The 12360-nt window shown below is 42.4% G+C and overlaps 2 protein-coding genes across 4 annotated transcripts; both read right to left on the reverse strand.

The window, feature by feature from the left end:
• Positions 1–2193: 2193 nt before the first annotated feature.
• LOC123175680 (putative uncharacterized protein DDB_G0290521) lies at positions 2194–5243 on the reverse strand. Of its 3 annotated transcripts, none has more exons than XM_044590273.1 (6): positions 4827–5243; positions 4657–4724; positions 4497–4547; positions 4283–4342; positions 3313–4179; positions 2194–2673 (listed from the first exon to the last, which is right to left on the reverse strand). In XM_044590273.1, the coding sequence occupies exons 1-6, from the start codon at positions 5098–5100 to the stop codon at positions 2668–2670; spliced, it is 1326 nt and encodes a 441-aa protein (XP_044446208.1). In that variant the 5' UTR covers positions 5101–5243; the 3' UTR covers positions 2194–2667. The 3 variants fall into 3 exon arrangements, with proteins under 3 accessions (XP_044446208.1, XP_044446207.1, XP_044446206.1); XM_044590272.1 differs by having other exon boundaries at positions 2194–2676; positions 4827–5242; XM_044590271.1 differs by having other exon boundaries at positions 2194–2686; positions 4827–5242.
• Positions 5244–6541: 1298 nt separating this feature from the next.
• LOC123175678 (mitogen-activated protein kinase kinase 3) lies at positions 6542–11723 on the reverse strand (the record flags this gene model as incomplete). Its single annotated transcript, XM_044590270.1, is given in 8 exon segments — positions 6542–6812; positions 6904–7288; positions 7735–7826; positions 9019–9126; positions 10434–10547; positions 10946–11113; positions 11260–11397; positions 11505–11723. Coding segments are annotated over 7 exon segments (1203 nt in total), but the record flags the coding sequence as incomplete, so codon positions are not given.
• Positions 11724–12360: the final 637 nt, after the last annotated feature.

Below are 12360 nucleotides of genomic sequence, written 5' to 3' on the forward strand. Positions count from 1 at the left end.
GGGGCCCGTCCTAGGCCGAACGGGCCTCGGCGGCGGCGCGGCTGTCGTGCCACGTGGCGGCGAGCGATTCGCGGCGGCGGGGAAGCGGACGCGTCCAGCCGGATTCGGACGTGTCCGGCCGGTGCGGGGGCGAAATTTAGGGTTTGAAGAGGAGGGGATCCGGGATATTTCGAGGGGGGTCTATTTATAGCCATAGAGGGAGCTAGGAGAGTTCAAATGAGGTGCGGTTTTCGGCCACGCAATCGTAATCGAACGCTCTAGATGATGGAGCAGAGTTTGGTGGGTTTTGGGCCAAATTGGAGGGGTGTTGGGCTGCAACATACACGAGGCCTTTTCGGTCCCTCGGTTAACCGTTGGAGTATCAAACGAAGTCCAAATGGTATGAAACTTGACAGGCGGTCTACCGGTAGTAAACCAAGGCCGCTTGGCAAGTCTCGGTCCAATCCGGAAATGTTTAATCCCCACACACGAAAGAAGTTAGAAATGACCACCGGAGGAGAACGAAGCACCGGAATGCAAAACGGACAACGGGAAAAATGCTCGAATGCCTGAGATGAACACGTATGCAAATGCAATGCACATGATGACATGATATGAGATGCATGACAACGACAACAACACACGGAGATAAAGACCCGAACCCGAGGAAATAAATATAACTTAACGCCGGAAACGGCAAGAGTTGGAGTACAAATAGGGAAAGTTACATACGGGGTGTTACAGTGACGCAGCCACTCTGGAGGCATTGGCGATCAGGGAAGGGTTAGCATTAGCCCAAGATATGAATCTTCATCACATACATTTAGCATCAGATTGCAAAGGTGTGGTTACAGAAGTCCAAACGGGAAGCGGATCGAACTATGGAGCTGTTGTTAAAGAGATCAAGATGACAGCTACTTCTTTTTCCTCTTGTAATATAGTTCATGAGTCTAGGAGCTCCAATGTGGATGCTCACAATCTAGCGAAGCATGCATTAAAATTAGGGCCTGGCCGCCATGTTTGGTTAGGCCAGACTGATAGCATTTCTTTCGTCCCTGTAAACATTGTGACAATTTGAATAAAAAGCTTAGCGAGATTGTCTAAAAAAAACTAATACTATCGACTAGCGACTTGGCGTGCCCAGATATCCAACATGTGCGAATTGCAACTACTACAAAATATGTTTGATCAAAGTGCAAATTAAAGTAAATTGCAGTGGACGCTAATCATGACGCCACTATATTACATGCCAAATATTATCTGGAAGGAGATGTTTTGAAGTTGCTTACGACTTTACTTTCAAGCATGCGTTGATTTCTGAATTCCTTGTCGATTCATAAAGCATAGATAGTCTTCGTACGTACCTAGGGTATCAAATTCACAGGAGTTACAGGCTGTTTTATGTCAGTTAGCCGTCAACCACAGCAAAAAGAAGATTCCAAGAAGGAAAGAAAGTATTATCTTCTACCTACCTAGACCTGGTAAGGATTATCTTCCATTTTCAAATTTGACATACTAGTTTAATAACCTACTCCCCCCGTTTCTATTTACTCCGCATATTAGGCTTGTCTAAAGGTAATGTTATATACTTTCAACAAGTTTACGGAAACATATATTAACATATACACCACCAAATCAATATCATTGGATTCATCATTGCATATATTTTCACATCATATAAATTTGTTACTGTAAATTTTCATATTTTTTCGTACAAACTTGGTCAAACTTTATAAAGTCTGACTTCAGCCAAAGCTAGTATATGAAGTAAATAAAAACAGAGGAGTACTTTAGAGTGCTTCAGTGAGCCCTACTTTGTGTCCGGACACTCTTATGCGTCCAAACGGACCCCTACTTTGGGTCTGATGCATTCGGAAGTCCGGAAGGCAGAGTAGGGGAGTTTAGACGTCGGCCATGTTCAACACAAAAGAACTCGGTGGCACACAGCTGATTATGTACAGCTGATTATGTGGACAGTTTCTCAGAATCTGAATACGAAAACTGGTAAGCTGAAAATAACTGGCCCATTATATCCCGCACACACGAGGACTTAAGGTATATTTGGTTGGTGCCCAAATTTGCCCTACCTAATTATTATTTTTTGCATCCTATGATACTTTAACTTTCACTTGGTTGCAAAATCTTGGAATCTCTAGCCAATTTTTTGGATAGCCAATGGTTGGCAAAATAAAATACCTAGGGCATGCTATGGCATGAAACAAACACACCCATATATAATGTGCAGCACAATATTACTGCTTCACATTCCCATGCACTTTGGGCCCAAACGTCACAATGGTAGATCGTCCCATAACTGTCAATGTATGAGATACACATCCAACCACCAACTAGTCTAAGCACTGGAGTATTTCAAACCAAACCTAAGTTTGTATGTTACATGATGACAAGATACACGCATACCCTGCAACGGCAGGGAAACCTCGCAGGGCACGGCATGGCGCTGCGCCCGATACATCGTGCCAGCACTATCACAGCCACACTATCATGCTATGCTATCATCAGTCAGAAACGTATGAGCAAATGCTACATTGTACTCTACACAATTAAGGAGCTGGTATCGTCGCACAGAAGCAGGCAGATGACGATGGTTCCCAAATTATTCAGGCCAGCTTCTGGGAGCTGATGATTGCTCCCCGCTCTCGCGCAAGCTTGACTGCTTCAAGTCTCTCAGCGCTGCTGCAACGAGCTAACCAAACAACCATTAGTTTAGTTTGCAAAATGAACGATTCATGAGAAAGACAGAGTTAGGCATCAACTGGAAAACAAGTCCGTCTGACTAAAGCACACCGTACACGTTGACCGAGCAAGAAAATTGGACAAATAAACACTAGCAGGTGGCTGCTAATTCCACACAAACACACACACAAAAAGTACTCCCTCCGTCCAAAATTAACTGTCGCTGAAACGAGTAGATACACCCATTTCAGCAACAGTTAATTCCGGACGGAGGTTGTACTTCTTTACATATCTGACGCTTCATAGGCGAACTGCATCATCAAAATAACACACAGCAATAACTTACCATAGACATCTCTAATTGAGTCTTCCCCAGTAATTCCAGCATTCAAACTATGTATGTACTAGGCATTCATAGTCTATAGTCATCTCCAAGTCGGTGTAAATTAACAGCAATAACTTACTATAGAAATCTCTAGTTTAGGTTCATAAGTAACCATGATTAACATTGGTGAAATTTAACAGCAATATAGTTACTGGGGATAGACAGCTAAATTTACTCACTGCCCCGGTTTATACTTCATAGTTATCTTGGTGGTACGAAATTCAGCTTCAGAATGAAAAATGAGCACTCACCCTGTGGGGAGCTCCACCCTGTAGTCTGGGACTTCTCCGAGGCTCGGCGTTCTGGTGTTGCAAAAACAATGGACTGTTCTGGGCAACAGGAGAAGGGTTATGGTTTTGCGAGTACGATGGACCGTTCTGGACATTGGGCGATGGGTTCTGATTATGAGAATAGGATGGACTGTTGTGGACAGTGGAAGATTGATTCTGATAATGGAAATGGGATGGATTGCTGTGGACATTGGACGATTGATTCTGGTCATGGAAATAGAATGGAGTGCTCTGGATATTGGACGATTGACTCTGGTTCCGCGAATAGGATGGACTGCTCTGAGCCATATACCGAGGATTCTGAGTTGGCGAATAGGATGGACTGCTCTGAACCATATACTGAGAATTCCGAGTTTGCGAGTAGGATGGACTGCTCTGAGCAATATACTGAGGATTCCGAGTTTGCGAGTATGATGGACTGTTCTGGACAACAGGCGATGGATTCTGGATTACCAAATGCAATGGACTGTTGTGGACAACAGGCGATGGATCCTGGTTTTGCAGATGCGATTGACTGTTCTGGACAACAGACGGCAGAGCCCCACTCCCTGAACTGCCATCGGCATGATTCTCCCTCGATTTCCCTCGAGTTTGAATCTCACTGCTAGTGGCAGCAGTACTACCCTTCCTCGAATACTGAGTCGCGGCAGCTCTAGCCCCGGCTATCGCTGCAGAAACACTCTCAGTCTTGACCAGGGCAGACTTTGAAGAGTCGAAATTGAGAGATCCCGGCTTGAGAGACAAGGGGTTTCTGGGATCTGGAAGCGGGAACTTGACCGGCAGTGGACCTTGAACAGGCGAAAGACCCCTGGCTGCTCCCTCGTATACCTGCAATGCGACACAAGACGGCACAGAATAAGCTCACAACGTAACGGTGACAAGAGATGGATGAAAAAGCATTGCTTTATGTTAGCAACAATTAGTGACTAACCCTTCTTTCCAAATTGTACACACCCTGATAACCGCGCATCTCGAACGGAACCACCAGCTTCTGGAGAAATTAAAGCGTAGTGGGAAATTGTCATAAATAGAAAAACAGCAGGCATCTGAGTCTCAGGCGCTTTGACAAGGTGGGATGTGAATCTAGCCAATGACGGCATACTCATTGCGACTGACTATACATGGGTGATTTTAGGGGGTTTTACCTGCGGATTCTCGCAAAGCCAGCAGAAGTCGGTCAAGCCTTCAAGCCTGACCTGCAATCAAGTCAATTCAAGAAGCACCATATTCAGCAATGACACGACAAGGTGCACAAATCCAGGCCATTTATAGCAGAGCAGAGGAGAGGGAATGGCATTCTCTTACTGATTGGGGCACGTCCTCCCAGCAGACGAGCTCCTCGGACCTGACGCAGCCGACCACCTCGACGCACCCTGAGCAATAATCAATCGGCAATGGCGTCAGCAAGCTGAGGAGGAAAGCAGCAGTGGTATCAATCAAGGAAGGTGAGAGGGGGAGGAGGAGGAGATAGGGACCGAGGAGGCGGGAGACGGGGTAGTGCTGGGGGAAGTCGATGTGGTGGACCCCGTCGACGGCGTAGATCTCCCGGTAAAAGTCCTCCATGGCGGCGACGGTGTCGGGGTCGGGCACCTTGGAGGCGGCGTGGATCCAGAGGCGGCCCGTCACCGGCGACGGCCAGGAGCGGCCCTCCACGCGCTTGATGCCGTGCACCAGCAGCGACGCCCACGGCTGGTGCATCGTCAGGCAGGGGTTCCGCAGCCCCCCGCCCCCCGACCGCCCGCCGCGCATCGCCGCCTGCGCTGGTCCGGAGAGGAAAGGAGAGGGTGGGCGGCCGCCGGAACCGAATCGAATCGGGGTTGGATTGCGGCGGCGGCGGCGGCGGAACTCTACTACACAGTTGGAGTTGGTTGGGCTCAAACCCTCGGATAATGGGCCTCAAGGGTTGACGCTATTTTCTTATTTATTTGCCAGATATTTGACTCAATTTTTATTTGATATAGATATTCTAAAAAATGCTAGATGAAATAAGATCAAATTCGGACGATACCGTCAATTTGTATTTTTTTTAAATTTTTATGTTGTAAATCACATTTTCAGTGTTCTCAAAGGATAAGGCGGTCATGACTTCTACCTAACTATGTTTTTTCTTTTTCTTATAAACACTCGTATGTGCACTAGCACTATATAGATCATTTCTTGATTGAACGCACAATATGAAGATATTTTTTTTATATATCTATCTTTTATTACATCCGCTCTTAAGGTGGGAATTCAAATCGAACGGATAGGACACTGGGTGTCGCTTTCACCTATGGTGTATCTTAGTGGATAGGGCATGTGTCATCGTTTTTGTCCATAGGGTTAGGGGTATGGGTGTCTGAGTTTATTCCCGGTGGTTACCCATGTGTTTCTCAATTAATACTACAATTAAACACATTTTGTTTTGTTACTTTAACTTTGTACTCTAATAATGTCTATGTGTCAAACTACAATTGCTTATATGTTTCTTGTTGTTGAACAACTATATATAGTTACATATATGCACCATCATCACCAATTGTTCTTTCATATTATTATGCTCTTAGATTAATCCGCAATCAATTGTACATCAAACCCGATGGGTCGATGGGAATGCTTAACCAACAGGTAACGGAAATGGATCCAAATGTAGACCCATGAATAGGGTTGTGGGCAGACGGGGCAAAATAGATATAGATATCAATAATGTCAGCCTGATGAAACCCGGCCAAATTGGTGCACATATGATAGGGCCCATTATCACCAGAAGATCTCTGTAGGAACTCCATTTTCAGCCAAATTTTCTTTCAAGAAAGTTGGGATATGTGACCTTCACTGTTTGAATTTATTTACTTTCAAATAAATGAACAATACTGAAAGCACAAAATGTTTGCCACATGTTGCGGACAAATTTATTCCCTCAAAATAAAGTACGTAAAATTTGAACTTCTCAGACATCTTAGTAACAGTTCAAGAAAAAAGAAAAACGTCAAACCGACTGATACAGTACCAGCGGAGTTAGTCTTTTACACATAAGCATTAGTAGTACAACCCTACATTGAGCTGTGTCACTTATTAGCACCCACACGCAATCTTCTCATCTACTCCCTCTGTAAACTAATATAAGAGCGTTTAGATCACTACTTTAGTTATCTAAACACTCTTATATTAGTTTACAGAGGGAGTACAACAGAAATTGAGCAGCCTCGACTAAAACCGTGCCATGTGTCAAGAGTATCGATCTATGCACAACAATCATTAGAATCGCTTCATTCTCCTTACCACCTTACAAACAATAATTAAGTTATGTTTCAGCTACAAGTTTGTTTGCTCGCATCGAGAAGAAATGGAATCAATGTCAATGGTAGCAGGACTGCATTGTGATCTGAAGCCTGTCGAAGTTATGGGGCCGCGAGAAGTGGAAACCATGACATAGCTTTCATCATGAACTGGAATCATTGACGGCACAAACCGGAACATCACTGCAAACCAAGCAATCTCATAAGCAAATAAATGATCGACAGCATTAAGAGCAATTCATCAAACAGCACACATGAGATTTACAAGACTTACCTTACACTTTATACATTGTTTTCATGACTGGACGATGTAGAGATCTTGCTTTGCTATGTAGTAGCATCCCATGGAAGTCCCTGGATGCACGGTAAACTGCTCCCGGAACTGGCCAACCCGCTTGCTTGGAATGTCAATATCAATTTCCTCCAAGCTGGGCATCCCTTCAGCTTGCAACCCTTCACCAAATATCAGGAATTGGTTGCCCGTGATGAATGATCCAGACACACGGATAGCAATTTCTGTTTCCCCATTCGCGCGGCAATGTAGCTTCTCAACAACATGAACAATTTTTTCTCTAGGCCGGTCACCTTTCAACTTCTTTCTTATATTTGATAAAGTATCAAATATGGCACTTTGTCCGACATACACATTCCCTGAAAAACTGCACAAACAGGAGATAACACCACATATCATGCATGTGCTCAGAAACAGCTTGGGTTCTTCGACACACAGTAATATAGAGGCACAACAGAAGCAACAATGCCTGACAGGATAAATTTGGAAAGCAACACTGCCTATAGGATAAAGTAAGAAACAAATGGGCCAGATTAACAGGAAATGATGAATTGTGCAAAAGTGCAACGGTCAATTCAGCTAGCTCCATCAACTCGCTGGCAACTCAATGATATCGTCTCAGCAAGTTTTCATATTAAGTTATTAACCATCACAGAACACATACTTGATGTTATTAGTACCAAAATAATTTCAACGATACTGTAACCAACTATTGGAGGTACAATCTACATAAAGGTTAAAGGCCTAAACAGCAGTAAGAGTACATCTATATTTTAGGATCATGCTAAAAAAATGTAACATTGCCTCGGGTACCTGAAAGATGATTCCTCCTTGTAGAATGTCTTCATATAATTCCAAGGTCCTTCAGAGCCATTAAAAAGGAGGTAATAATGAACAGCAAGCATCTGGGATTCAGGGGGGAAATCTGCTTAAGTACATATAGTGGTAACCTGTGCATCTTTAATGAATTGCCAGAACTAAAAGGGAGCTAATGGATTACTTTTCACTTTGAGCTTGGATATTTGGGCATACCATCATTTCAGTCTGAATTTCTGAGTGATATTTGGACAAGTGTGTCCGTGAAAGCATTGAATAAGTTATGTTCGAGAATACTGAGTCTTGAAAAAAGGAACAAATCAAGTAGTGAGTACCCTTGTTTGATACGGGTGGGTCTATTAACAAAAGTCCTTTTAATCTACACGTTTGAATTGAGATCCGAAATGTGGAACCAAACGAGCTAACGTCAAAGAATCAGCAGGCGAGTTGAAAAGGAAAAGAATGGATAAATAACATAGTTAAAGCAGGTATGGGGATAGGGGCACTCGAACCCTCACGACTTATAAATAATTTCTTTTTCAATGGACTTTGTTCATTAAAAGGAAAACAAAAGGGTTTCTCTGGGCAATAACAAACAAATTAGGGCACAAACAAATTATCAGGACACAAACAAACAAATTAGGGCACAAACAAACTATCAGACCAGTTGTTCTACACACGAAGGACTAGCACTGCAGTTCAACAAAATGAAGGCGCTAGAGCAATATTTTACTCAACCAATGGAAGTATAAGAATACTGTAGTGCATCCGCTCAAATGGTTCACACTTGCGCCACATTGTTCTTCCATTTTTCTAATGTACAACCTATAGTTACAAGCAAAATGGATCAGCCGAGTTGTGGAACAGGGCCATGGGACATGGTTAAGGTGGCTCAACAAGTAGGATCGATGGGGGTGCGGAAGTGTTCCTTGGTGGAGGTGACTGATTATATACTGGCTGTATTATAAACCTGACCCTCTCGCTCTCCCCTTCTTCCTCTCGTTCCCAAATGGAGGTAGATGGAAGTGGAACAAATAGGAATGGTGACCACCAGCGGTGAGGTGGCAGAGGCAAAAGAAAGTGAGCCACGGTAACATCATCAAGCAACAGTGTTTGTCTATCTCCAACATATAGCCTCTACCCCACCTCCCCCTCCCTGACCCCCTTCAAAGTTCTAGCTTCAATTCTTGACATAGGGGGCATGTTTCATATCAAGTGTGTCCTGATATTTAACTGAAGTAGAAGAAAACAATAAGCTGAAATATGCTCTAAAGAATTCACCTCTGCTATTTGCTTTAATCTCTCTGTTGGATTAACAACACCCCTGACATATGCTGCCAAGTCCACACCAGTTTGCTCATACCTCTTGATAAATGCGTGTGACAAAAGCTGTAGAATGTTAAACATGTTAGTCCACTATAAGAAAACCAAACAATGGAAAAGGATAAAAGATGTAAAATGCATTGTCAAGATAATTAACATTCTGTTATTAGACCAAGCCATAACTAATCAGTACCTACATTTTGCATATAAGTTTGTGAAATGGACCTCCAATAATACCATACACAAAATTAAAGGCAGATCAACAACAAAGCTATAGAATGCGCCTTGGTGAAGAAATCAGCTAACTAGAGTTCTGATGGCACATACTGGAGAGCAACAACCCGCTCCTGCATCTACAATTTCATGCAGGAAGCATCAACTCCAATGTGCTTGGAGAGATCATGCTTCACTGACGTAGAGTAGCCGATGCATTGCTTAAGAATTAAGATGCTTCACTGGATCTGCTTGACTAGCAACCTAACGAACTCGGCCTAAGCATTCGGAAGGAAAACTACAATGTGCTTGATCTTCCAGGAAATCGTTGAGGCAGTAGGCACAGAGAGACCAGTGATCAGAATTATCACTAGCCCAAGTAGTATCTGTGTACGCCTAATGTGCAGAGAGCTAAACCAAGATTAGAAAAGGCAGGACTGATGGTCACTCGAAGGCATCACATAACACGAAGAAGGTGAGTGTAGTGGGCTAGTGATAATTCTGATCACTGGTCTTAGTTTAGGTAGTGGTCCTATTATAATGGACATGTTGCCAAGTCCAGATCATGTTGTATTAGGACTAGAGTCTAGCACATGTAAGGCAGCCCCTCAATATAATGAGGTAACCACACGTTAAATCAGTTAACCAGGGAGTTAGAAGAAACCCATCTTCTACTTGATCCATCACATACTTTCCTTCTCCCTGCGCCTAAGGTTTCCAGCCCCAGCTGCACATACGGTGGACGGCGAACATTGGTGGTGATGGTGTCCTGGCTGCAGCAATGGTGGCTGCTGTGGGCTAGGGTATGGAAGTCTGTACATGATGGTACGAGAGGGAGAGAAGAGAAACCAAGGTCTCTATGTGGAATGGGCCTCCTCGTTTATTCCAATGGACCAATGATAGGGGCGGTGATGTCTTCATCAACCAAAGGCCAGTGTGACATACTTACAAGAGAAGGTAAATCAGTTAATAAATACCTAAATATACTTAACCACACAACTATACAATACTCTGACAGTTATTGCCACTAATGCTTTATCAAAAAAAGTTATTACCAGTAATATGTAATAACATTCAAACAGACCACAAGACATTGATGCAAATTGCTAACCTACTGGACTCAGATTGCATGAAAGTTAGAATATACATGTTTTCTTTACCTGCTCGCATGTAGGCCTTGCATCAGCATCTTTCCTCAAGCAATCATTTATGAAGGAACAAAATTCTGGTGTATAGGCATCTTCTGGTGGTGTTGGTGATGGATCATCGAGTATCTGACATAAGAGATTTTAGGATTGTAAGAGAGGACAACAATCGAGTGGGAAAAAAACAGTACCTGAAGTATGTGATTTTAAGATTAAGATAGGGCAACAAGTGAAGTGACAGATAATTTATATATTCAAAGAAAATGAAAAAAACAACTTACAAAACATAAACCAGCAAAGGAAAAAAGAAAATATTGTGGAAACTAATATAATCATCGAACAGACATGCAGAAATGGAACATTCTTTGCCATATCAACGAATTCAAATACAACCCACCAAGGCTACCATGTGAACAGCTCAAATAGTCCCCACACTTTGCATCAGTCTGTAAAAGGGATGATATTCCATCCCAACATACGTAATGAATGATGGACAAGAATAAAAAAAAATCTGAGTAGTCAATCACCTGTAGCATGAGATTGGCTGGGCCTTCGTTGACATTATATGGAAATTTACCAGTAGCACACTCCAATATCGTTAGTCCAAGACTCCAAATATCAGCAGCATAGGAGTAGTTCTCATTGCGGATTCTCTCAGGTGACATATATGTCACAGTGCCTACAAAGGTAGCACACTGGAACATATTTATTTAGCAGAAAACATATTGTTCATTCACTTTAAATGATTAGATGAAATTGATGTACTATTATTAAATAATTAGCTCATATTTAAGGAATATCAAAAGAACAGCGTGATAATTGTCACAAAGAAGTAGCATACCATAGCCATTGTATTGTCCAAACCAGCACTTACACCAAAATCTGTAATTTTTGCTTCGCCCTTAAGGTTTACCAGTAAATTTGCTGGCTTTAGATCTCTATGCACTAGATGTCTTACTTCATGCAAGTACTTCAGGCCCTTCAGAATTGTACAAAGAATAATTTATTACTTCAAAAACACATCAGGTCACAGCCTGATTTTGATCAACACAGACATGAAAGGAAGAGGATGTGGAAGATCCATACAAGTAACACTTTCTGTAGCATATGTGCAAGAACTGGCTCTGGTATTGATTTCTTGACTTTTATAACGTCTGCTAAAGAGCCACCATCCATGTATTCAAGGGCAATGCTTATTTGTCCAGAATCAGGCATGTAAAATGCACCCTGGAATTCAACTAAACCAGGATAGCAACTTGCTTCACATAATGTTCTCATCTCATTAAGAATTTGTTGCCTTTTCTCCTGTAAAGGTATGAAGACACGTGAAAAATATTAAAAGAAAACTTCGCAAATCAGTTTATCAACTCAAATAGAATGAATTAATTATATCAATCAAATATATAGACAAACATAAAATACTAAAATTACTCCATGCAATACCAAAAATGTTCTGATGCAACAGTATATGGATTGAAGCATAGAAGAGAGAGAGAGCATTTCTATTCTTTGGTGTATCTGCTTTAATGATGCAGTCAGAACTGACTCTGCTACTTAATTGCCACTGCAATAAACCAGAATCCCTTCATGCTGCCTTCAATGCAATGCAAATACATGTTTTGGTTTAATATACTCAACTCCAACTTGTTTCACTCCAGCTTACACCAAGAAAATTGCGTAGTGGGATATTTGGTCGCCTGCTACTAAATTATGGTGCAAATGTGTCGAGAGCATGGCATGGTGAAGAGAGCTTCCTTTGGGGTCAGAGAAGACTAGAGAGGAGACGAACTTCTGTTCTCTTTCTTTGCTTAATCAAATATCATGATATGAGCCATGGCATCTGTAGTAGTTGGAAATATAAAACTAGAGAGCACTGTGAATGAGAAATCAATAAATAGGCAGCTTGAAATTCTAAAAGTGTGTGTGTGTAGCGCGCGCGGGG

Source organism: Triticum aestivum, unplaced genomic scaffold, assembly GCF_018294505.1.
Source record: "Triticum aestivum cultivar Chinese Spring unplaced genomic scaffold, IWGSC CS RefSeq v2.1 scaffold192214, whole genome shotgun sequence".
Taxonomy (NCBI): domain Eukaryota; kingdom Viridiplantae; phylum Streptophyta; class Magnoliopsida; order Poales; family Poaceae; genus Triticum; species Triticum aestivum.

What these genes read in the sequence shown, in the direction of transcription:
- LOC123175680 (XM_044590271.1), bottom strand. Translation starts at nt 5,100, where the DNA reads ATGCGCGGCGGGCGGTCGGGGGGCGGGGGGCTGCGGAACCCCTGCCTG. An exon ending in GGGAGGACGTGCCCCAATCA is followed by an intron (nt 4,548 to 4,656) that starts GTAAGAGAATGC and finishes ACTTGATTGCAG; the next exon opens with GTCAGGCTTGAAGGCTTGAC. An exon ending in TGTACAATTTGGAAAGAAGG is followed by an intron (nt 4,180 to 4,282) that starts GTTAGTCACTAA and finishes GTCGCATTGCAG; the next exon opens with GTATACGAGGGAGCAGCCAG.